The sequence below is a fragment of the Typopeltis vanoorti genome, chromosome 10 (assembly GCF_054136105.1).
Source record: "Typopeltis vanoorti isolate ZY-2024b chromosome 10, IOZ_Tvanoo_1.0, whole genome shotgun sequence".
NCBI lineage: Eukaryota > Metazoa > Arthropoda > Arachnida > Uropygi > Thelyphonidae > Typopeltis > Typopeltis vanoorti.
In genome coordinates, this window is record NC_143558.1 from 1538251 (window position 1) to 1566031 (window position 27781).

The following is a 27781-nucleotide window of genomic DNA, read 5'->3' on the forward strand; positions in this document are numbered from 1 at the left end:
AAATAATGAAGATCCCGAATCCTGCTGATATTCTGTGATGCTGTAAGCTCATCCATTCCAACAAAAACTGAGATAAATTGATCTCTAAATTTTAACGCAGTCATTGTGTTTCCAGTAATTATATTATAAAATTTATGTGCATTTTGAATGTATATATCAAAAATGCGTATTGCCAATTTTTTTGGCCATCTAATTGTCTTTTGTAAGGTGGAATAGTAAGAAAGCATGTGATCAGAAAGATCGATGCCTGACATACCCAAATTATAGTCCCTAACGATATTTGGTTTTAATTGAATTTTACCATTCCGATTTTTTGCTTCAACCATTTCAAATTTGTGCATATTTGAAATGGAAAGAACTTCCTTCTTATCCTTCCATTTATGAAGATGAATTCATTAAATTCATCATCGCTCATATTAGCATAAGCTTCTTTATCAGTAAGTTTTCTTTTACTGGTCATGGCGAAACTGAAGGTTTTTAGAGACTAGAAGCAATAAACACATTCTTCAGCGCATGTAATATATGGGTGGAGTGATACAAGATTACTTGTAGTTGGTGTATGAAACAAAATTCTGTCGGATAAGCAGGCTACGAGATTACTCGTAGTGACCTTGAAGGATGCGAAAGTGCTTGGCGTGTGGGAACAAACTGCCCAAGTAGCATGGCAACGAACGTGTTAACACTTTGTATTAATGTTAACCACACTAAGTATCCGTGGTCATTTTGTATTTCCTCCTTAATATATGTGTAGGTGTGTGTGTGTTGGGTGAATGCCAGCTTTAAGGTGCGCCACAGTGATCAGTCCTTGGATCGTTGTTGTTTAATCTATACATGTTAATGATAGTGAAATGGAATTAACAGGAGAGCTTCACTTGTTTACTGATCGTGGCAGATTCACTTCAGCCATGATCAGTAAACAATCAGGGTGATTCGAATAGGCTGAAGTGTTGGTAAGTTCAAAGGCTACAGCAAAAGTTGCAAATACAACTGAGAGGATAATTGTGAGTTTGAAATAAGCATTAACATATAAGGACATGGAACTCAAGTTGCATCTTTAGAAGGCCTTGATGTAACCAACCTAGACAACTGTGCATATATTACATATCAAAGAAGGTGGTAAGATATTCTGGAGGTTGTTGAAGACGCTTAGAAATGGAGGAAAGAGTGATGTAAAAGGAGTTAGAGATGATAAAGAGGTGACACGAAAACGGGAGAAAAAGATATCCTTGAAGTATGGAGTAATTGCTTCGAAAAATTGCTAAATGAAATAAGCAGTGATAGCACAGCGGTAATAAATACTCAACAGGCATACAGTCAGGAATACATATCCATACTTGAAGTAGAAAAAACCATCAAAGGCTAGAAATGTGGAAAGGCAGCAGGAGTAGATGATATTCGACCAGAAATGTTGAAGTATGTTGGTTAAAAGTCTTACAGTGGCTGCACTGCATAGCTCAGAAGACCTGGACAGAGGGACGAATTCCTGATGATTGGAGTAGAGCTCTAATAGTACCCATAAATAAAAAGGGAAATAAAACTGAATGTGAAAATTACAGAGGTATTTCCCTACTGAGTGTTCCTGGAAAGATCTATGCAAGTATACTTGAGAAACGGTTGAGAAGAATTGTGGAAGAAAAGCTTGGTGAAGAACAAGTTGGAGTCAGGCCAAATAGAGGCTGTCAGGATCAGATCTTCACTTTACGACAACTGTTCTTCACCAAGCTTTTCTTGTGAAGAACAGTTGTTCTTCACATGAACAGTTGTTCATGTGAAGAACAACGCATGGGAATATAACAAAGATCTGTATTTAAGTTTTGTCGATCTGGAAAAGGCATGCGACAAGGTACCAAGAGAGAAGCTGTTTAATACACTACAGTTATATGGTGTGAATGGAGCATTATATCAAGCAATACTTATCTTTATTTGAGTTGCAAGTCAGCAGTTAGAATTGAAGGAAGTACAGGAAGATGGTTTAATGTTGAATCTGGTGTGAGACAAGGATGTACATTATTCCCTCTGTTATTCATTATCTATATGGATCATTATGAAGGAAAGTGGTATTAAACATGATTTCAAAATTGGAGATGTTAATGTCAGCTCTTTGCTTTATGCGAACGATGTTATACTTCTAAATAGATCTGGTGAAAGGACGTACTGTCGGAGAGCTCCTGAAAGATTTGTGATTTTTGTTGATTTATTAATATTTTGTTAGATTTAATTGTGTAATTTTAGTATATTATTGTAGTTTTATTAGTGTAGTTAGTGTACTAAAGTGTTTTATAACATAATCTATGTCGGGAAGTCGCCGCTAGAGGGATTCGTAGTGTGTAGTATTCGTGAAAGCTCCAGATAAGATAAGCGTTATTTTCAGTTATCGTTGATAAATTTACTTTAATATTGCATAGTTTTCTTTGCCTTGCGTATCTTGGTGCGTCTGTTTGTGTGTTTTTGGTGTGTTATAACCTATAATTTGATAAAACACGTTGCAAATAAGTCTGGCACCTGTACGAAGGAAAATGGCAGCCAGTAATGATGGTTCGCCATCTTTATCAAAGAACGGTAGTATAAAAGAAATGAGTCAGTGTACTAGCTGTGAAATGTACGATTTGTGGAGTGCGGTCAGAGTATGGTTAGATGATAATAAAGGAGTGAATGTGTGAAGAAAATGTAGGGAGAATGAGGAATTGAAGTGTATTTCAGATCGTGAGTGTGATATTTTAGTCAAACTTCAGAATGAAGGAAATAGGGATATGACAAGAAACGGCGAGGTTGTACCAGAGAATTGTGAGAGTGTGAATGATAGTATTAATGGTTTTACAGAGAATAAAAAAGATGAGATAGATGCAATGAGTGAGATCGCGTTGTTGAATGGTACGATACAAAGGGCAAAACAGCAGCTACAGTGTATGAGCAAAAAGTCGACTGAATGAACCAACCAATAATAAAAAGTATGACAGGAAAAATAGGCATGTGAGTGTGAACATGATCAAAATGAAGGATAGAGTGCTGTATGGAGACTCGTTAGTAGAGGATTTAACAAAATCGTACCAACCTGGTGCGACCATAAAGGATGTAACTGAGTCTATTAGAGAGCAAAAGGAAAGGGTGAAAGAAATGATTGTTGTGGCGGGTACGAATGATTTGAAAGGAGATGATAGAAGACCTGAATGAATTGTTTGAGGTAGCAAAAGAAAAGAGTGAGAGAGTTAGAATGATTAGTCTTTTGCCACGATATGACAGTGAAATGTTTAAAAGGAGGACCATAATTGCGAATGACTTTATGCGTGGGTTATGTATGACGAGTGGTGTGGAATTTGTGGATGTGTGGAGTGAGTTCGATGGGTGAAAGGATCTGTATAAGATGGATGGCTTGCATTTGAATGGTTATGGTGTAAGGAGACTTGAGAAAGTGTCACTGAATGTAATGGATGTGCAAATTCAGGGAAACTTGATTTATTAAGGGGGGGGCTAGATATACAGTCCTTAGGGAGGCAGTTGAATGTATGAATGAATATAATATGTCCGAGCGAATAAGGACAACAAATCAGAGTGGGATAGTTAATATAAGGCATCAAGGTAGGGTTGGGGCTAATGGGGGCTTAAATTCATGGAAACTAATGCTAGGAGTATTAGGAACAAGAAGGAAGAGTTTTTGGCAATGGTTGGCACTTCCAGACCACAGGTTATTGGTATTCGTGAATCATGGCTGACTGTAGATGATATAGCTAGTGGGATTGAATGTGATGGGTATAGTGTGTTCAGGAATGACAGGGAGAATAAAATGGGGGGAGGAGTATTGTTGATAATAGCTGATGAGCTACAGCCAAGGAGAATAGAAGTTGAATTACAGGATAGAGAAAAGAGCACATTTGAGGCCATTTGGTGTGAGATTGTGGCTAGCAGAACTAAATATACAATTGGGTGCTGCTATAGACCAGATGATGGAAAAGATGGTGGTGACAGTATGCACAAGCAAATAGAAGAAATGAGTGGAAGGAGGGTAATTATTATGAGAGATTTCAACTATGGTCGCATTGATTGGAGTGAGGAGAGGACACACAGGAAGAAGGAATTGGATTTTATGTGGTTATTAAGGGATAACTATCTGCGACAGCATGTAATGGAAAATACTAGGGGTCAGAGAGTGCTTGACCTAGTAATTACATCTGAGGATTTGTCTGTAACAAATATGACCACATTGCCACCAATTGGTGAGAGTGATCATAGGGTCTTGACTTGGCAGGTGACTAAAGGTATGGAAGTTGCAATTAAGACAGGGTACATGTGGAATTATCCGGCTGGAAAGTATGACAAGCCTAGGAGTTTGATTGGTTCAGTGCCATGGCATGTACAACTGCAAGGACTAGAAGTTGATAGTGCATGGGAGGCAGTTAAGAAGTGCTTGCATGAAGCAATGGCTGACTGTATACCTAGAGTCCGAATAATAAATCAAGTAGGGGTTAAATGGATGAATAACACCATTAAGCTGGAGCTGCAAAAAAAGAAACAACTATGGAGAGAATTTAAGGAGAAAGGTGACCGGCAGGCACATGAACGGTATAAAGCGCAGGCTAGAAGGGTAACGAAAAGCAAAAAAGGATTACAAAAGAACATTGGCCATGCAGGCTAAAGAGAATCTTAAACAATTTTTTAGATATGTAGCAAGTAAAAGGAAAAATGTACATGGCAGAATGATTTTAAAGAATGCCGATGGTAGGGAGGTAACTGAATCAGTTGATATAGTTGAGTTACTGAGTGAGCACTTTGCAAGTATATATCATCCAGGTGGTGACATTGCAGAAACGAATAAACTAGTAGATTATACGGGAATTGTGGTAAATGAAGTGGAGGTGAGTAGTCTATTTCATAACCTCAATGTCAATATATCCGTGGGATTGGATGGTATACCAGCTCGTGTCATAAGAGAAGCAGCTAAAGAATTGTCAGTACCCTTGACCATTTTGTTTAATTTGAGTCTCTGGTCTGGGTTAGTCTCGAGGGGGTGGAAAGAGGGGGAAATAGTTCCACTGCATAAAGGTGGTTCCAAGACTGCTGTTGTAAATTACCGACCGAATAGCATATCAGGAATCATTGTCAAGGTTTTAGAGAAATTAGTCAAGAAAAGAATACAGGATTGGATAGATGAAAATGGGTATTGTATATGGGACAACATGGTTTTGTGAAGGGTAGATCATGCCTCAGTAACTTGCTGACGTTTTATAGCACAGTGACGGCTGAACTGGATAGGGGTAATGGGTTTACAGTGATACTACTGGACCTTGCCAAGCCTTTGACAGGATACCACATGGAACCCTAATCAGTAAACTGGAGCAGATTAGGATAGATATAGGGTTGGTGAGATGGATAGGAGGGTGGTTGAAGGAGAGATACCAGAGAGTGGTTTATTCAGGAGTGCAGTCTAAAAGACGGCTTGTGACTAGTGGTGTGCCGCAGGACTCTGTTCTTGGACCACTGCTTTTCAATTTGTTCATCAATGATATAGGAAAGGATTTGAGAGGAAGTGTTCACTTGTTTGCTGATGATGCAAAGTTGGGTGGAGCAATTATGAGTGCACAAGATGTCAAAATTTTACAGGATGATTTGGATAGTTTGGAGGACTGGGCTAGGAAAAATGGATGTCAATTTAATGTGGCAAAGTGTAAGGTTATACACTTTGGGGTGAAAAAAATAGCAGCAGTATATCGCATTGGTGGAACCGTACTCCAGGAGATTGTTGAGGCCAGAGATTTGGGAGTGTTGGTGGATAGGGATTGAAGTTTTGGGGGCACATTGCAAAAGTGACTAAATCAGCTCATCAAATCACTTGGCTTCTGAAAAATACTTTAACATGCAGAGACAAACAAGTTGTTGTTCCTCTGTATCGAGCCTTGATAAGACCCCATCTGGACTACCCTGCCCAGTTATGGGCACCAGGGTTTCTTCGTGATGGGGAGGAAGTGGAGAGGATCCAGAGACGAGTGACCAAGATGATTGAAGGTCTGTGGAATGAACCTTATGAGAATAGGTTGAAGATTTGTGGATTGCAGAGATTAGACAATAGGCGAAGGAGGGGTGATGTGATTGAGACATTCAAATTACTGAAGGGTTTCTATAAGATTGATCCAGAAGATATTTTTGAAAATATGACTGGTGATGGGAGGACTAGGGGCCATGCATGGAAGCTGGGCAAGAGCGTGGTTGACAAGGGAGTTAGAGCTAGGTTTTTTACTTGGAGAGTAGTGAATGAGTGGAATAAGCTTCCAGAGTCTGTTGTGGGTGCTACGACCGTGAATGAGTTCAAGGCAAGGTATGATAGATACTGTGTCAATGTCGAATAGTTGTTCTTGACGTGATGTTAGGGCCTCCCTCGATGAGTCTGTCGACTCCTTGGAGTTACCCGGAACAATAATAATAATAAATAAATCTGCTACAAGTTTAGAAGATTCCCGGACTAAATTGAATAACTGTTGTAATAGATATGGTATGAAGGTCAGCAATAAAAAGACAAAGACTATGAAAATAGGTAGAATCGTTGAAAATGTCAACTGTGTTTTGAATGGGGAACCTGTGGAACAAGTAAAACATTTCAGCTATTTAGACACGATTTTTAGTGAAGATGGTAAATTAAATATGGAAATAGACAACAGAATCAACAAAGCTGGTATGGTAGGAAGTGAATTGAATAATTTCATATGGAATAAGAGAGAAATTAGCTGTATACAAGACAGTGTTCAAACCAGTTTTAACTTATGGATCAGAGTCCTGAGTAAGATTAGAGGCAGGGACAGATGGAATCAACGGCAATATCATATTAAAAATGAGAATATTAGGAAAGAACATGAAATTGCCAGCATCCAGGAATGCGTTAGCAGAGCTAATCTCAGGTGGTATGGTCACTTGAACAGAATGGGTGAAGAAAGATTAGCAAAACAAGTGTTCTCTGCCAGGTTGGCAGGAAAATGATCCAGAGGACGACCAAGATATAGGTGGATTGATACAGTACAAAGTGCTTTAGATGAAGATCTGATAATGTTGGAGTCTTGACAAGTAACAGACTGATTTGGAAGAAAATTGTAGATAGGAATTTAGTGATGATGTAAATTTTTCATGTAGTACTATCATATCCTGTACACCCCTTGAGGGTGCATATCAGGAATTTGATGATGATGAGTTCCAAAGGGATACAGATGCTGTGGAAAGGTTGCAAATAAGGGTTACAAAAATGATATTGGGATTATAGAATGTAGATTACATGAATAGATTGAGAGTATTGGACTTCAAACACTGGTGGACAGAAGAAAGAGGCTTGATATGATAGAGGTCTCTAAACTTTTGAGAGGGTGTTATGGAATATTGGTTGATAAAATTTCTGATTATATGGAAGTTGTAAATGGGACAAGGGGACATCCATGGAGTTAAGGTTGTGTATGGATAAGAAAGTTGTGAGAGCTGATTTCTTTTTTTTAGTGAACTGTGAATGAGTTGAACAGTTTGCCTATTGAAGTAGTGAATGATACTAAGAGAAGATACGACAGCTTGTGCGTGTGTTGTATAGCTCCCCTCCCCCTCGGTGAATCATGGACTTATCGACGGAGTCCATATATCACCAGTTTATCTGATTTTGTTTGCCTGTTTCCATATTTCATTTGCCATCTTCACTAATGATTGTGTCTAAATAGCTGAAATATTTTACTTGTTCTGTTGCCCATTGAGACTGCAGTAGAAGTTTATCATGTTCCTGCTTATTTTCATCATTTGGCCTTTTTATTGCTAATTTTTATGTTGAATTTTGTTAAGGAATCCTGGAGGCATGTACTGGATTTATTGAGGAGTTACAACACCATCTGCATAATGCAAAGTGCCAAGTTTGATATCTTCAATTCTGATTTCAAGTTAATGCCACTTTCTTTCATAATGTGATTGATAAAGGTTTTACTTCAACTACCTTCCTGTATTTCCTTCAGTTATAACTGCTGACTTACAACTTAAATATAAGCTATGTATTGCTCTACTTAAGTTCCATTCAGTGTATTAATGTGCCATGCTTCTCTTCTGCAGTTTTTCTTGTCCTCTTCCCCTGATTGATATGCAGACTATTTGCTTACACTTGGATAAAGAATTAAACAAGAGAGTATCATTTCTTGGGAAGTATGATTCTCTTCTCAAGTATACTTTTTTCTGGGACTGATTCTATAACTTCATGCATCTACCATGGAGTTCAGATTTTTCTATCCTTAAATGTTTTTTTCGCAAGGTTTGCTTCTTGGTTTTCAACTTTCTTGGTTTTTCTCAAATAATATTTTTATAGTTGACTCCTCAATTCTCCAGTAAAAGCTACTAAACTTTCTTACATGTGTTTCTCTTCATGATATTAATTTTTATCCTGCTTTAGGCTGCTAATCATTTTCAGTTTCATATAAAGGGAGTTTATATGAAAGTGAAAACTTTCACTATTTCTTCTGAGTTACTGAGACATTGTCAGGGATTACAATATGAGACTTGTAACACGCACACATAAATAACACAAAACTAAGTGAAACGTGGGCGAAAGTGTCAAGTCCGAACTAGGTGCGGCATCCTCTGTGGGCACTTGTTGGTAGCCTAGGGTGTAAACTGGGATCTTGAAGCATTAGTGTTTCCCATATTTTGGGGAATTTTATGCTACCATATTTATTGAGATTTTCCCTTAGGTTAATTTTTGAGAGCAGCTGCTGATTCAAAAAATAGTCTTTCTCTTTTAAATTTACCGTGCTGGAGCATGTTAATCTTTTTCCAATTGATTCTATGAACTGTATCTAAAGCATGGTCTGCCAGACCATGGTCATGACTGCAGATGTATTTTTTGTGTTCTTTCAAGTGGATGTTGACTGATCTTCCTGTCTGTCCATAGTAAGCCAACTTGCAGTAACAGGGTGCTTTATACGAGGTTGGATCCATAAGTTTCCATTCTCACTAACTTGTAGCAGTGAGAAAGAAAACAACTGTATTATTTTTCAACATAAACTCCCTTTACTTCAACAGTTTCACATCTTTGAATTAACATTTCTATGCCCTTGAACAAATAGCCTGTACTTTTTTCTGCAAAATGGCGTAAAACTGAATCTTTTACTTCATTGTCGTCTGCATTTTTTTTTCCTCGAAGGTTTTTCTTTAGTTTTGATAAGACATAGTCAAAATGGGCTGTACCGTGGGTGTTCAATCTTCTGGAAGCCACCGTCCTTCACTGTAGCCTTTGCAACAATAGTTGTATGGACTAGAACATTGTCATAAAGCAGCCAAACACCATGAATCAGCATTCCTCATCTCTTCTTTATTGCGTTGTGCAGGAGTGAAGCATAATATTCTGCATTTGCAGTGGTATTCCTTTCCTTGAGGTCAATCAAGAGAATTCCTCGACAATCCCACAAGATTGTTGCCTTGATTTTCTTGGTTGATTGAGTGACCTTGGCTTTTCTCGGTGGTGCTTTGCCTGGTTTGCACACCTCCATGGATGACCTTTTGGAAAGAGGATCATAATAAAGGACTATGGTTTCATCCCTGGAGACAATGGGTTTCAGCACATCTCTCTGATTTCTTTGGCAAAGCTCTAAAAAAAACTTGTGGGAACAGGTCACCCAATGCTCCTGAATTGAAGAGAGAAGTCAAGGCACCCACCTTGCACTGATCTTCGTTATGTGCAACTTCTCGTGAATGATGCAAAAGACGGTTACTATAGAAAACCTCAACCATGCTGAGATTTCTTTTAGCTTCAAGCCATCTGTCATTGAGGAGTTCCTCCTCAACAAGAGATACATTTTCCTCAGTCATCACATCCACAAGCTGGCCATCACAAGGATCATCTTCAATGCTCTCTCTTCCTAGGCAAAACTGTTTAGCCCATTCCTTCATAGTGGAATATGAAGGAGAAGCTTCCTCATAAACACCATCCAATCACAGTTTGATAACACCTGGAGAAAGCCCTTCTGTGGTGAAAATCTTTATCACAACACAGTACTCTATTTTTGAAATTATAGCCACTTAGCATGTCACATGTTAGTCAAACGAGTGGCTCCAACTGAATGATGCACGTAGAGAGTTGAAACTAACTTTCCCATAGATGATGCTGTCTGTCACACACAGCATTTTAAAATTGGCATGAATTTTGTATGTCAGACTGGAAACTTGGAACTTCATATACTACAGGCCGAGAGACGAGAGAGAGAGAGAGGAGTTATGTGATCTATAGTAGAATTTATGAGGTAGCAAGCTTTCAGTGGGATTTGAAAGTTGTGCAGAGTGATCGTATTTCTTTAAGATTCTGGCTATTTTTTTGAAGTGCATCAGACACACGCCATGATAGCAGCATTACTAAAATAGTTACGAGGAGTAGGTTGCTAGGGTGAGTTTATTTTATGCATTGGGAACTGCTGCTATTTGATAATAAAGTGTGATGTGTATGGTTTAGTTTTGCTGTAAGAGAGGACTCACTGGAACAAATAACCTTTTTACCTTTTGTGTCATTTCTCATAATTTCTTTTTTATGCCTTCTGTTTTTAATTGTGATTTCTTTTGTTTTATTTCTGTTGATTTCCTCTGTTAGTGATTTCTTTTATGTAATTTCTCATGATCTCTTTATTATTTTTCAGAATTTTTTAAATATTTTTTGTGATTTTCTTTGTTCAGTTTCCCATGATATATATTGCTTTATTTCTTGTGACTTCTTTTGTTTCGTGGGAACGTATGCAAGGTCTAGCATTTTTATATTAAATTCACTATAGCAAATCTTGCATTATACGGAACTACATTTCTGGTCCCTAGGAATTTGCTAAAGTGATCATCTGCTGTATCAGTAATGAAGGCTATCATGCCCTATTCCTGTTAAAATTCTCAAGCACAGTCAAAACCGTAGTTCTCCAACAAGTATACTAAGGCAGTTCAAGAGAGAAAAAAAATCGATATGACAAGCATTCAGAGAGTGAAACTTTACTCTCGTTCTATGCTGTAGCTCATCACAAGTACACAAAAATATCAACATCTGACTGAAGGAATCAGATGCAGAAAAAAGACTTTCATCCTTTTGAAATTGGCATTGTCTTTTTGGTTCCTTGCCAAGGCCATCGAACTGTATTCTGCTTCTCCATGCTTCCATCCAGATAATACCATTTTAACATTATTCAAAGATAAGACAGCCAGCCTTCTTGGCATTGTTTTTGTCCTGTAACTCTTCCACCGATGACTATAGCACTTTACCACTCACTATATAAAAGTACATCTCACTTCATTTCTCCTTATATTTAGTTATAAAGAAATGAGAGGAATCCTAAATACAAACTTCGGATACTCATAATTCTTCTAATCTTGGTCTTATCAGCTCTCCATCCAGTATGTGCTCAGAATTAATGCCTATTATATTTCACTTTTGTATGCATTTTTTAAAAAGTTTTTTTTATTGTAAATAAAAAGCAAGAAACACGTTACTTTTTATTTTTCTAACATATTTTGTTTTATATGTAACAACTGTAGGAATGTTCCAAAGGTTGGATAAAATGAGGAAGAATGCATTTGCTAGCATGATTCTTTTTGGAGAAGATAATAACAGTACTATTTCTGGAATATGGATCTGGAGGGGCCATGAACTTGCTTTTACAGTATGTATTTACAGTTTATAATTCTGCAAGCTTACATAAATTTTTCTACTTGCTGTTTATTGTTTTCAGAATTGTCTTTAAATTCTTGCTGAGAATTAATATAAAAAAAAAAAACCAATGAAATGCTGTTTAAGGGTGTGCTTAAGGTCAAAGCTATATAACTGAGAGGAGACCTCTACATAGCCTTTAAGGGAATGCAGAGAACCGACAAGGGCTTCTTAGCTAATGTCCACTCCTCACTTTCTCATGGTGTCCCCTAGTTAGGTACCTAGATACTGAACAAACGAGGATGAGCTGACAAATTGGGATTTAGCCGACCAAATTGTATTTTTATTGGCTTAAACCACTATTAAAAACAATATTAAATGATGGTACATGACAAAATTTCATGGCGGCTGGGGCATCGCTTGGTTAAAGGCCCCCTTGTTTTCACCAGAGAACCAGAGCAAACAGCAAAAAGTCAGCTACTGAAACAAATCTGAAAACACACCCCAACTCAACATCACCAGAGTTAAAGATCGGTACTATCAACATGTGAAGCCAGAATGGCAAAGAAATGGACCTAGCTGAGGAATTAGATAAGTACCAGATCGACATAATAAGAAAAGAATAAGAATAAAAAAGAAACAGTTGGTCCTTGTTCGAGATCTAAATAGTAGAATAGGATATGATTGTCAGACATACAAAAATATTTTGTAAAATTTTGGAGAAAAGAGCAAAGCTAATAATAATGGTAAATACCTGTTGGATTGCTGCTCAGGACATGGAGTGGTTATTACTAACACCATGTTCCAACATAAAAATGTGCACAAATTCACACAGAGAGAAGAGGCAAGGAATAAGAAAACTCTTATTGACTATGTTATTGTTTATAGTGATGTTTTCTCTCTGGTGCAGGACACCAGAGATGTACAGAGGATTTGAAATTGGCAGTGATCACTATTTAGTCTTGAGCAGGATAAAACTGAATTTCATATTGAAAAGAATAACATGTAAGAAAGTTTTAAAGTGAATAAAAGTTGAGCAGCTCTCAGATGTGAACTGTAGACTAAAATACACAAAGATTATTGAAGAAAAAATCGAAGAGTTTGGTAACAGGAACCAAACCTTGGAGATGCAGTGGCAAGCCTTGAAGAAAACCCTGATTGATTCAGCCAGAGATGAGAGGCATGTGGTCAGATTGTCCGCAAGGATAGAAAATTCAGAACTGCATGGTGGACACAGAAACTTAAAGAGGCAGTGAAGGAAAAGAAGAAAGCATATCAAAGGTTCCTGGCAAGTAAGTCAGCTTGTGCTCTTAGAGAATACAGAGACAAATGTAAGAAAGGTAAACACTGTGTAAAAAAAGCTAAAGAAAAGTCATGGGAGGACTTTGGCAAGAACATAGAAAATAAATTACTAATTATATGAAGTGCCAAAGGCTTCAATTTGGTGACATGAACTTATTTCAGTTAAGGGATATTATATCCTATATTGTTTCTTAGCCGAATAAGAAACTCAAAGAGTTTCATGCCGAATATAGAAACTATATAAAGTTAGGAGATTCCAAGCATAAGCAAATACCTGGATAGTGCAACACTGAGGCAACTCATAGTAAAGGTGGAGTGAGTTCCGATCACTATTCTTGATATTTACCCGTAATGTGAACTTAGCTCCTAGGAGCTGTATTACTGTTCTACATTATGAGAGAAGGTCACTACCCAGACCGGTTTCAACCTTTATTGAGGTCTCATCAGTGGGTAGGTAGACTTAGTTAATACCAACTTTGTGGCGAACAGAACTTACATAAGACACAGTATGGGATGTAATATCCCTTAACTTAAATAAGTTCATGTCGACGAATTGAAGCCTTTGGCTCTTCATATAATTAGTAATTTATTAGGACACCTTCTTGGCAATTCTCATAGTAAGGTATGTAAGTTCTGTTCGCTACAAACTTGTATTTAACTAGGTCTACCTACTCACTGATGAGACCTCAATAAAGGTTGAAACCGGTCTGAGTAGTGACCTTTCTCATAATGTAGAAAATGTAGAATGTGCCCATAGTAGAATGTAGAAAATATAGAATTTATATTTTCAAATACCAAGAATAGTGATCGGAGCTTGCTCCACACACTATGAGTTGCCTCAGTGTTGCACTATCCATGTATTTGCTTATGCTTGGAATCTCTGAACTTTATATAGTTTCTATATTCGGCATGAAACTCTTTGAGTTTCTTATTCAGCTAATATCCCTTAACTTAAATAAGTTCATGTCGCCGAATTGAAGCCGTTGGCTCTTCATATAATTAGTAATTTATTAGGACACCTTGGCAATTCTTATAGTAGGGTATGTAAGTTCTGTTCGCTACAAACTTTATATTAACTAGGTCTACCTACTCACTGATGAGACCTCAATAAAGGTTGAAACCGGTCTGGGTAGTGGCCTTCTCTCATAATGTAGAATAGTAATACAACTCCTAGGAGCTAAGTTCACATTATGGGTAAATACCAAAAATAGAAAATAAATATCAAGAAGGTGGCAAAATATTATGGAGGTTGCTGAAGAAGTTTAGAAATGGAGGAATGAGTGGTGTAAAAGGTGTTAGAGATGATAAAGGTGACATGAAAATGGGAGAAAAAGATATCCTTGAAGTATGGAGTAATTACTTCGAAAAGTTGCTAAATGAATCAAGCAGTGATAACACGGTAACACTCAACAGGCATGCAGTCAGGAATCATCATCATCATCATCATCAAATTCCTGCTATGTACCTTCAAGGGGTTTACAGGATATGACAGTACTATATGAAAAAATTACATCATTACTAACTTCCTATCTACAATTTTCCTCCAAATCAGTCTGTTACTTGTCAAGACTCCAACATTATCAGATCTTATATTTCTATCGTCTAAGGCACTTTGTACCGTATCAATCCACCTATATCTTGGTCTTCCTCTGGGTCGTCTTGCTGCCAAACTGGCAGAGAACACTTGTTTTGCTAATCTTTCCTCGCCCATTCTGTTTAAGTGACCATAACACCTGAGATTAGCTCTGCTAACGCATTCCTGGATGCTGACAATGTCAAGTTCTTTCCTAATATCCTCATTTTTGATATGATATTGCCATTGATGCCATCTGTTCACGCCTCTAATCTTTCTCAGGACTGTCATATCTGCGGTCTCTAGTCTTTGGTCAAGTGTTTTACTTCTGACCCAGCTCTCAGATCCATAAGTTAAAACTGGTTTGAACACCGTCTTGTATACAGCTAATTTAGTGTTCCGACTAATTTCTCTCTTATTCCATACGAATTTATTCAATTGACTTCCCACCATACCAGCTTTGCTGATTCTGTTGTCTATTTCTATATTTAATTTACCATCTTCAGTAAAAATTGTGCCTAAGTAGCTGAAATGTTTTACTTGTTCCACAGGTTCTCCATTCACAACACAGTTGACATTTTCAATGATTCTGCCTACTTTCATTGTCTTTGTCTTTTTATTCCTGACCTTCATACCATATCTATTACAACAGCTATTCAATTTAGTCAGAGAATCTTGCAGACTTGTAGCGGATTTATTTAGAAGTATAACATCATCCGCATAAAGCAAAGAGCTGACATTAACATCTCCAATTTTGATATCAGGTTTAATACCACTTTCCTTCATAATGTGATCCATATAGATAATGAATAACAGAGGGGATAATGTACATCCTTGTCTCACACCAGATTTAACATTAAACCATCTTCCTGTACTTCCTTCAATTCTAACTGCTGACTTACAACTCAAATAAAGACTAAGTATTGCTTGATATAATGCCCCATTGACACCATATAACTGCTGCATATTGAGTAGCTTCTCTCTTGGCACCTTGTCATATGCCTTTTCCAAATCGACAAAACTTAAATATAGATCTTTGTTATATTCCCATGCTTTCTCGACTATTTGTCATAAAGTGAAGATCTGATCCTGACAGCCTCTATTTGGCCTGAATCCAGCTTGTTCTTCACCAAGCTTTTCTTCCACAATTCTTCTCAACCGTTTCTCAAGTATACTGGCATAGATCTTGCCAGGAACACTCAGTAGGGAAATACCTCTGTAATTCTCACATTCAGTTTTATTTCCCTTTTTATATATGGGTACTATGAGAGCTCTACTCCAATCATCGGGAATTCGTCCCTCTGTCCAGGCTTTCTGAACTATGCAGTGCAGCCACTGTAAGACTTTTATACCACCATACTTCAGCATTTCTGGTCGAATATCATCTACTCCTGCTGCCTTTCCACATTTCAAGCCTTTGATGGCTTTCTCTACTTCAAGTATGGATATGTACTCCTGACTGCATGCCTGGTCAGTGTTTTTTATCACTGTGCTGTCATCACTGCTTGTTTCATTTAGCAGTTTTTCAAAGTAATTACTCCATACTTCAAGGATATCTTTTTCTCCTGTTTTCATGTCACCTTTATCATCTCTAACTCCTTTTACAGCACTCTTTCCTCCATTCCTAAGCTTCTTCAACAGCCTCCAGAATATTTTGCCACCTTCTTGATATTTATTTTCTATATTCTTGCCAAAGTCCTCCCATGACTTTTGTTTAGCTAGTTTTACACACTGTTTAGCTTTCTTACATTTGTCTCTGTATTCTGTAAGAGTAAAAGCTGACTTATTTGCCAGGAACTTTTGATATGCTTTCTTCTTTTCCTTCACTGCCTCTTTAACTTCCTGTGTCCACCAGGGAGTTCTGATTTTTTTTCCTTGCACACAACCTCACCACATGCCGCTCTGGCAGAATCAATCAATGTTTTCTTCAGAGTTTGCCACTGAATCTCCAAGGTTTGATTCCTGTTCTCAAACTCTTTCATTTTCTTTTCAATAATCTTTCTGTATTTTAGTCTACAGTTCCCATCTGAGAGCTGCTCAACTTTTATTCGCTTTAAAACTTTCTTACATGTTATTCTTTTCAATATGAAATTCAATTTTATCCTGCTCAAGACTAAATAGTGATCACTTCCAATTTCAAATCCTCTATACACTCTGGTGTCCTGCACCAGGGTGAAAACATCACTATCAACAATAACATAGTCAATGAGACTTTTCTTATTCCTAGCCTCTTCTCTCCATGTGAATTTGTGCACATTTTTATGTTGGAACATGGTGTTAGTAATAACCAGTCCATGTCCTGAGCAGAAATCCAACAGATATTTGCCATTATTATTAGCTTTGCTCTTTTCTCCAAATTTTCCCAAAATATTTTTGTATGTTTCACAATCATTTCCTACTCTGCTATTTAGATCCCCAACAAGGACCAACTTTTCCTTTTTCATTGTGTCAGTTGCTTTTTCTAGAGCATCAAAAAATTCCTCCACTTCTACCTTAGTAGAGCCTTCTGTGGGACCATAGGCACAAATAAGTCTCATTGTCCAGTTCCCCATTCTCATATTTGCCCACATTACTCTACTTGAGACTGACTGCCATTAAAGAAGATTAGCCTCATATTTTGTGTTGAATACTATGGCTACTCCTTCTTTCCTTGATTGTCATTGCCTGAATATAACATTTTGTATTTATTGCTTAGAAAGATCTCACCAGTTTTGGTCTATTTTGTTTCAGTCACCCCTATTATGTCGATCTGGTACTTATCTAATTCCTCAGCTAGCTCCATTTCTTTGCCATTCAGGCTTCTTACGTTGATAGTACCGATCTTTAACTCTGGTGATGTAGAGTTGGGGTTTGTTTTCAGATTTGTTCCAGTAGCTGACTTTTCGCTGTTTGCCCTGGTTCCCTGGCGAAAACAACGGGGGCCTTGTTTAACCGGGCGACGCCCCAGCCGGCATGAAATTTTGTCATGTTGTACCATAATTTTTTATTTTGGTTTAACCAATAAGAATACAATTTGGTCAGCTAAATCCCAAATTGCCAGCCCATCCTCGTTCGTTCCGTATCAAAGTAGATACCCAACAGGGTGCACCACGAGAAGGTGAGGATTGGACATTAGGTCAGAAGCCCTGGTCGGTTCTCCGCATTCCTTTAAAGGCTATGTGGAGGTCTCCTCTCAGTTATACAGCTTTGACCCTTAAGCACCCCCTTATGGATATATATTCCTGACCCTTAAGCAGTCAGGAATATATATCCATACTTAAAGTAGAAAAAGCCATCAAAGGCTTGAAATGTGGAAAGGCAGAAGGAGTAATGATATTTGGCCAGAAATGCTGAAGTATGTTGGTATAAAAGTCTTTCAGTGGCTGCTGTGCATAGCTCAGAAGGCCTGGACAGAAGGAAGAATTCCTGATGATTGGAGAAGAGCTCTCATAGTACCCATATATAAAAAGGGAAATAAAACTTAATACTGAATGTGAGAATTAGGGATATTTCCCTACTGAATGCTCCTGGTAAGATTTATGCAAGTATACTTGAGAAATGGTTGAGAAGAATTGTGGAAGAACAAGCTGGATTCAGGTCAAATAGAGGATGTCAGAATCAGATCTTCACTTTACGACAAATAGTGGAGAAATCATGGGAATATAACACAGATCTGTATTTAAGTTTTGTCGATTTGGAAAAGGCATATGATAAGATGCCAAGAGAGAAGCTATTCAATAGGATGCAGTTATATGGTGTCAATGGGGATTATATCAAGCAATACTTAGTCTTTATTTGAGTTGTAAGTCAGCAGTTAGAATTCAATGAAGTACATGAAGATGGTTTAATGTTAAATCTTGTGTGAGACAAGGATGTACATTATCCTCTCTGTTACTAATTATCCATATGAATCACATTATGAAGGAAAGTGGTATTAAACATGATATCAAAATTGGAGATGTTAATGTCAGCTCTTTGCTTTATGCGAACGATGTTATACTTCTAAATAAATTCGCTACAAGTCTGCAAGATTCTCTGACTAAATTGAATAACTGTTGTAATAGATATGGTATGAAGGTCAGCAATAAAAAGAATAAGACAATGAAATTGGGCAGAATCACTGAAAATACCAAGTGCATTGTGAACAGAGAACCTGTGGAACAAGTAAAACATTTCAGCTAATTAGGCACGATTTTTAGCAAAGATGGTAAATTAAATAAGGAAATATAAAACAGAATCAACAAAGCTGGTATAGTAGGACGTCAACTGAATAAATTTATTTGGAATAAGAGAGAATTAGCTGTTTACAAGACAATATTCAAGCCAATTTTAACTTATGGATCTGAGAGCTGGGTCAGAAGTAATACTCTAGACTAATGACTGCAGATATGTGAGTCCTGAGAATGATTAGAGGCATGAACAGATGGTATCAATGGGAATATCATATTAAAAATGAGGATATTAGGAAAGAACTTAACATTGTTAGCAGAGCTAATCTCAGGTGGTATGGTCACTTAAACAGAATGGGATAGGAAAGATTAGCAAAACTAGTGTTCTCTGCCAGGTAGGCGTGAAAAAGACCCAGATATAGGTAATTGATAGAGTAAAAAGTGCCTTAGAAGATAGAAATATAAAATCTGATAATGTCAGAGTCTTGACAGGTAACAGACTGATTTGGAGGAAAATTGTACATAGGAAGTTAGTAATGATGTGAATTTTTCATGTAGTACTCTCATACCCTTGAGGGTACATGGCAGGAATTTGATTGTGATGATCAAATGCTGTTTTATGGTACCTCTGTGATGATGATGATGCAATTAAAAAAGCTGCTTTATTTTTTATCATTTGTTGTGTATTGTTCTTGATAAATTCTGTTCCAAAATGGAAGCAGCTGGTTTTTCCTGGAAAAAAACTGTTTCTTCTATAAACTGAAGATATTTAAAAATCTTCAGTTTCCAGATATAATTTTTCACTATCATTATCCAATAAGTGATATGTATACAACAGTGTTTTCTCAACCTGTGGTCCACAGACAGACTTCATCATCAACATCATTATCATATTCCTGACATGTACCCACAAAGGGGTGTACAGGATATGATAGTACTACATGAAAAATTTACGTCATTACTAACTTTCTATCTACAATTTTCCTCGAAATCAGTCTGTTACTTATCAAGAATCCAATATTATCATTATCAGATCTTATATTTCTGTTGTCTAAGGCGCCTTATACCATATCAATCCACCTATATCTTGGTCTTCCTCTGGGTCGTTTTCCTGCCAATCGGCAGAGAACACTTGTTTTGCTAATCTTTCCTTGCCCATTCTGTTTAAGTGACCATACCACCTGAGATTAGCTCTGCTAATCCATTCCTGGATGCCGACAATGTTAAGTTCTTTCCTGATATCCTCGTTTTTAATACAATATATCTATTGATGCCATATATTCATGCCTCTAATCTTTCTCAGGACTCATATCTGCAGTCTCTAGTCCTTGGTCAAGTGTTTTACTTCTGGCCCAGCTCTCAGATCCATAAGTTAAAACTGGTTTGAACACTGTCTTATATACAGCTAATTTAGTTCTGACTAATTTCTCTCTTATTCCATATGAATTTATTCAATTGACTTCCATACCGGCTTTGTTAATTCTGTTGTCTATTTCCATATTTAATTTACCATCCTCAGTAAAAATCATGCCTGAGTAGCTGAAATGTTTTACTAGTTCCATAGGTTCCCTGTTCACAACACAGTTGACATTTTCAACAATTCTACCTATTTTCATTGTTTTTGTCTTTTTAATGCTGACCTTACCATATCTATTACAACAGTTATTCAATTTAGTCAGGGAATCCTGCAAACTTGTAGTGGATTTATTTAGAAGTATAACATCGTCCGCATAAAGCAAAGAGCTAACATTAATATCTCCAATTCTGATATCATGTTTAATACCACCTTCCTTCATAATGTGATCCATATAGATAATGAATAACAGAGGGGATAATGTACATCCTTGTCTCACACCAGATTTAACATTAAACCACCTTCCTGTACTTCCTTCAATTCTAACTGCCTACTTACAACTCAAATAAAGACTAAGTATTGCTTGATATAATGCCCCATTGTCACCATATAACTGTAGCGTATTGAATAGCTTCTCTCTTGGCACCATGTCATATGCCTTTTCTAAATCGACAAAACTTAAATACAGATCTCTGTTATATTCTCATGCTTTCTCGACCATTTGTCGTAAAGTGAAGATCTGATCCTGACAGCCTCTATTTGGCCTGAATCCAGCTTGTTCTTCACCAAGCTTTTCTTCCACAATTCTTCTCAACCGTTTCTCAAGTATACTGGCATAGATCTTGCCAGGAACATTAAGTAGGGAAATACCTCTGTAATTCTCACATTCAGTTTTATTTTCCTTTTTATATATGGGTACTATTAGAGCTCTACTCCGATCATCAGGAATTCGTCCCTCTGTCCAGACTTTCTGAACTATGCAGTGCAGCACTGTATTGCATCACCATACTTCAGCATTTCTGGTCGAATATCATCTACTCCTGCTGCCCTTCCACATTTCACGCCTTTGATGGCTTTTTCTACCTCAAGTATTGATATGCATTCCCGACTGTATGCCTGTTGAGTGTTTTTTACCACTTCTATCACTGTCTGATTCATTTAGCAACTTTTCGAAGTAATTACTCCATACTTCAAGGATATCTTTTTCTCCTGTTTTCATGTCACCTCTTTATCATCTCATTTACTGCACTCTTTCCTCCATTCCTAAGCTTCTTCAACAACCTCCAGAATATCTTACCACCTTCTTGATATTTATTTTCTATGTTCTTGCCAAAGTCCTCCCATGACTTTTGTTTAGCTAGTTTTACACAGAGTTTAGCTTTCTTACATTTGTCTCTGTATTCTCTAAGAGTAAAAGGTGACTTATTTGCCAGGAACTTTTGATATGCTTTCTTCTTTTCCTTCACTGCCTCTTTAACTTCCTGTGTCCACCATGGGGTTCTGATTTTTCTATCCTTGCAGACAACCTCATCACATGCCTGTGGCAGAATCAATCAGGGTTTTCTTCAAGCCTTGCCACTGAATCTCCAAGGTTTGGTTCATGCAGATAGAACTTAATGGCAGGACTTAAATTAATTAAATATATATTTTTTAATTATCCGAACAAATTAAAATTGAATAAGTAAGTAAAAAGTTTTGATATCAAATGGAGACTTAAAAAACACTACAAATAGTGTCAGACTGTTCAAAGGCAAAAGTAATAAAACTATATTGTTCACTTCACACGTCTTTTATTACTCCTCATTCTGGCAATAATTTGTAGCAGCAGAATGACGAATAATAAGAGGGGTGACGTGAACAACAGTATAGTTTTATTCCTTCCGCCCTCCCTTTCTGTTTTGTTAGATTTGAAGTGGACATGTGTTATCCAATTGCTTGTTGTTTATTGATTTTTATTATTGAAGGTTTTCCACCTTCAGTCAAGGCCCAGTATACCTTCAGAAGTGCTAAATGATACTTGAACAAAGTGTCATGAGTTAACCCCAGTATTTATATATTTTTCGGACATGTTTTTTAATAATGGAGAAGTGGTTTAGAACCAAGACTTTGAAAAGAAGGGCAAATGAAACAGGTGATGCTAACTCTAATTGTGATACATGTGTTGTAACGGTGAGTAAATCTGATATTATTAAAGTAGAAGAAACAAGCAGTTCAAAGAAAAAATACAGTAGGAAATATAACAGTTCATATTTGGAATTCGGGTTTACTTGGTGTGGAGATGAAAGTGAACAGAAACCTTGATGTGTTTTGTGTTATGAAGTGTTGCCGAACGAGTGCATGAAACCTGAAAAACTCCGACATTTAGAAATTAAACATACATTGTGATGTGAAAAATAAGCAAATTGAGGGGGAAAAAAGCCAATTTCAGTGACATTAAATCATGGGAAAGGTGTAGTTTCAGATATGAGTTCAATAAATAGCAAGGCAGTGGAAGCATCTATCTCTTAAGTTTGCGCATAGTGAAAACAGGGAAACCTCATTCTATCAGGAAAAATTTATTACTTCCAGCAATAAAAGATGTGGTAAAAGCTATGTTTGGCAACAAGTTACTAAAAGATGTTGATTTGACTCCTCTTTCAATGACACTGTAGGCTGCAGAATTAATGATATGGGAAGTGACATAGAATCTCGGTTAATCGAAAGAGTTAAGAGGAGCTTTATTATGCATTACAAATAGACGATGCACATGATATCATTCATGACGATATTCTGTTTTGTAGAACTTTGTCATCCCGAACAACTGAAGAAGAAATATTTCACACTCTCAGTAATTACATAATACACAGGGGGATCCAGTGGGGGAAAATGCATGGGCTTTTGTTTGGATGGAGCTCGTGCCCTTACAGGCAGGCATAGTTGGGAGTTGTTTCTATGGTCAAGGAAGTGGCTCCTGATATGAATCTTGTATATTGTTTCATACATAGTGAAAGGTTGGCCACCTAAGGAATGCCACCAGAATTTAAAACTGTGCTATACAATGCTGTAAAGCTAGTTAATTTTATTAAGGCTGAACTGCTAAATAACAAGTTATTTTCAGTATTCTGTGAAGAAATGGACAGTGAATATACGAGTATACAACTTTTGCTTCATTCTGAAATTCGCTAGATTTCCAGGGGCAAAGTACTAACAAGCTTATTTCAATTAAGGCACCAAGTTTTATTGTTTGTAAATGAACATGATTCTAATTTTGTATTGCTCCTTGTTGACTAAGCATGGTTATCAACATGATCCTATCTTTCAGACATTTTTTTCGAAATTAAATGAACTAAATCTCCCCCTTCAGGGAAATTCTTTAACTGTTCTTGATGCCTACGACAAAATAAAGGCATTCGGAAAAAAAACTGGTGTTGTGCATTAGTTATGTAAAAGACAGATAATTTGACATTGGGATCCTTTTTAGTGGAGAATGATCTTTTTGTTGATTCTGAATTTCTGGAAATGGTTTGTCCCCACCTCGAAACTCTGAAACAGAATTTTGAAACATATTTTCTGAATAACTTTTATAAGAAATTTCTATGGGTTTCAGATCTATTTCAGGCTTAGTCATGAGAATGATCTTTCGTTATCGAAAAAAACAGTTAATTGAGCTTTCAAGTGACAGTGGGCTTAAAATGCAATTCTGTGATCTTGATATGGCTTGATTCTGGATCTCGCCTTCAGTGAGAAAAAGTGAATTAATCGAATTATCTGAAGAAGCAGTGAAAATCGTCATGTAGTTTTCTACAACCTATCTTTGTGAGAAAGGATTTTCATCGCTCCTTCAAATAAAAAAAAATAACAAAATCGTCTTAGTGTGCGTGTGCCGATCTTCAGCTGAAATTGACCAATATTCAGGCAGATATCCAGTAACTCTGCAAATGCTGAGAATTTGAAACATCTCATTAAAAGTGAGTAGTAACATAATTATATCATATTATTTATTTGTACTACAGTTTCTGATTATTCTCGTTACTGGTTTTGGAATTAATCCTTTTCCAAAATTGGGGATGAAACGACAGTTATGCAAAGTGATGTCACAGTGAGGCTCAGTTCTGCTGCTGCAAGGATGATAGCTGTCTGTATCCCATTTAGTGAAGTTCCGTATCTCGTATGGTCGCTTGCGAGAATATGCGACTGAGCACACCAAATCTGTCGCAGACAACATCCGTATGGTCATGGATTACAGAAACACACATCACAACGTAGCGAATACAAGTAGCACATAGGACAGATATAAATAAAACCACCACATGATTGATGAAGCTGCCAGATTTATGATGACCACTGTTGTGCCTCTGTATAAAACAGGGCAGATATAATTAAAACCACCATCATAACACGATTAGTACAGTATATACGGCATACGGTCGCTGGCAGGAAAATGCGACTGAGATCTCGCATTAAAGGGTGTCTTAAATTTTTTTTGCTAATCATGGAAAACTCCTCAGGGAAATAAGGCGATTCATATCGTCTGGAAGTGTGTGTGTAGATGGGTGGTAATTAACCCATTAACATACAAAGATGTCTGTGACACGTCTTTTGTGTATTGCACCAAAATTGATTTTGACATATCGCAGATGTTACGAAGTTCGCGTCAATTTCAAACGAATTTAGGGTTTAAAAATAATTTATATGTCAGAGGGTTAATGGCTTTGGGATGTTCTGAGTGAAATTTTTGGGTATATGCTAAGGATGTTCGCGTCAATTTCAAACGAATTTAGAGTTTAAAAATAATTTATATGTCAGAGGGTTAATGGCTTTGGGATGTTCTGAGTGAAATTTTTGGGTATATGCTAAGGATGGTTTGGACAGGACAAGGGATGTCATCCATGATGGAATCCATGGATGTCAAGTTCGTATTCAGTATTATGATGAATGGAGTAAGATAAGAATAACATTTTTCCCTCGTCTCACAACACACTTAGTGAATGGAACAGTTTACATTTCACAAGTCGAATCAGAGCGTGCATGAAGATAAAAATTGTTCTGCAGTTACCATTAGTCTGAGCAGATGAATGGGGATAACATATAAAATATAAAAGTTGCTGTGGGTAGGTGAATGGGGATTAAAAATAAAAGTCGTTAAGAGCAGATGAATGAAGGTGTCAGTGAGACGTCCTTGACATTCCCCATTCATTTGTCCATGCTACCAATGGCGCTAAAAATGTTGTTATGGAGTGAGTTTAATGTGGGCAAATGAATTGGGCTAACATATAAAATATAAAAGTTGCTCTGGGCAGATGAATGGGGATTTCAGCAGGACAGCGCTAACATACCCATTCATTTGTCCACAGCAAATAGGAATCTGTTACATTTATTTGTTTAATGAAAATTAAAACTTTGTTCAGTGATGATACACTTTTAATCGTTTACATCCAACTTGATTATGTTTCCATATGTATTTGTAAATGTTATATGTTGGAAATCCTCACATACATTTAAAAAAAAATTAAATAACTTAGTGGTCCGTAGAATTGTTATAAGCATTTTACTGGTCCTTGTGCTTAGAAAGGTTGAGAAATGCTGGTATACAGGATATGATGATAGTATACACTAAAAGTTTATTTTTCACTTGGTTAGACTATAATAAATTTAGTTTAATCCTTTATCCAAGTGTGAGCAAAAAAGGTTGCGCCTGAAAGTATCTTCGGGACTGGGGTAATGTGGTACAACACCGGGCAACTCGTTGCAAAGGTGGAGCAAGCTAACATCACTCCTATCTCAGTATCTCCCATAATGCAAAACACATCTCCTTGCGGATATGTATAAGGGGAGGGCCACTACCCAGATTAGTTTCGACCTTTATTGAGGTCTCTTCAGTGGAAGCCAGGCCTGAATGGAGATACCAGGTAGAAGCATTAGCAAGGTCATTTAATTAAAATAAAGGTGTGCCACCTTTATTTTAATTAAATTACTCTGGATTTAGAGAAAGATGTTGAAAGTTTATTTTTCACTTGGTTAGACTATAATAAATTTAGTTTAATCCTTTATCCAAGTGTGAGCAAACAAAGTTTGCACCTGAAAGTATCTTCAGGACTGGGGTAAGGTGGTACAACACTGGGCAACTCGTTGCAAAGGTGGAGCAGGCTCACAACACTCATATCTCAGTATCTCCCATAATGCAAAACACATCTCCTTGCGGATATGCCCGGTGTTGTACCACCTTACCCCAGTCCTGAAGATACCTTCAGGTGCAAACTTTGTTTGCTCACACTTGGATAAAGGATTAAACTAAATTTATATAGTCTAAGTGAAAAATAAACTTTCAACATCTTTCTCTAAATCCAGAGTAATTTAATTAAAAAAAGGTGGCACACCGTTTGGCAACTCCTATAGGTAGAGATGACCTTGCTAATGCTTCTGCCTGGTATCTCCATTCAGATCTGGGTAGTGGCCCTCCCCTTAATGCATAACATTATACATATCTGCAAGGAGATGTGTTTTGCATTATGGGAGATACTGAGATAGGAGTGTTGTGAGCCTGCTCCACCTTTGCAAGGAGTTGCCCAATGTTGTACCACCTTACCCCAGTCCTGAAGATACTTTCAGTCACAAACTTTGTTTGCTCACACTTGGATAAAGGATTAAACTAAATTTATTACATTAACTTCCTATGAACCATTTTCTTCCTAGTTATCTGTCAAGCTTTAATAATATCAAATCTTATATTTCTGTCTTCAAAGGCTTTACTGTGTTAATTCACCTCCCTTGAATTCTCTTTAACCACATCGCCGTCAGTATGGATAAAATACATCACTCCTCTACACTTCATATCCATCATATATTTCATTGTAATAACAATGGTATTACAATTTTAATATGCACAGTCTATGTTAACCTGGACATATATATACATCATGGCTGGTTGGGTGGTTAAGGGACCATACCACCTGAGATTAGTTCTGCTAACACATTCCTGAATGCTGAGAATGTCAAGTTCTTTCCTAATATTTTTAAAAGATAATTTGCAGCTTTGCTAATTTGTTTTCTTTTTATTGCTGATTTCCATACCAAATTCATCAGAAGTTTAGTTAGGGAATCCTGCAGATTTTGTACTGGATTTATTTAGAACATCTCCAATTTTGATATCAGATTGAATATTACTTTTCTTCGTAATACAATCCATTTAGATGATGAATAACAGTAGAAATAATGTACCTCCTTCAATTTTAACTGCTGATTTACAACTAAAATACAAACACTACATATTAATTGATGTAATGTCCCATTTTAACCACATAACTGCAGCATTTTAAACTGATTTTCTCTTCAAACCTTGTCGCATGTCTTTCATATCTACAAAACTTGAATACAGGTCCTTGTTATATTCCCATTATTCCTCTATTTGCCTTATCCTTTTCTCAAGTTCGCTTGCATAAATCTTACCAGGAACACTCAGTAGATAAATTCCTCTTTATATCTCACATTGTTTTATTTCACTTTTTATAGATAGGTACTGTTGATAGCTCTTCCCCAATCATATGAGATTCGATCTTCTGACTTAGCCTTTTGAATTATACAATATAGCCACTCTAAAATGTTTATACCTCAATGTTTGATCATTTCTAGTCAAATATCATCTACTCCAGCTCCTTTTCCACATTTCAGATAATCACTTCCAATTTTAAATCCTGTCTACTCTTGTGACCTGAACCAATGTGAATACATTTTCCTTTTTGTTACACGGTGATCAGCATTCATTTTAGAAATTATGGACTTTACAACCGTGTTATAAATAACTCTCTTAATAT

General features: G+C 36.9%; 1 protein-coding gene across 1 annotated transcript in view; it reads left to right on the forward strand.

Annotated features, from left to right (window-relative positions):
- The window catches only part of eEF1gamma (elongation factor 1-gamma), a 223886-nt gene that overhangs the window by 189013 nt on the left and 7092 nt on the right, over positions 1-27781 (forward strand). Inside the window, exon 9 of the mRNA XM_090399438.1 lies at positions 11503-11627. Within this exon, the coding sequence (XP_090255564.1) occupies positions 11503-11627 (125 nt within the window). The remainder of the gene's footprint in view (positions 1-11502; positions 11628-27781) is intronic.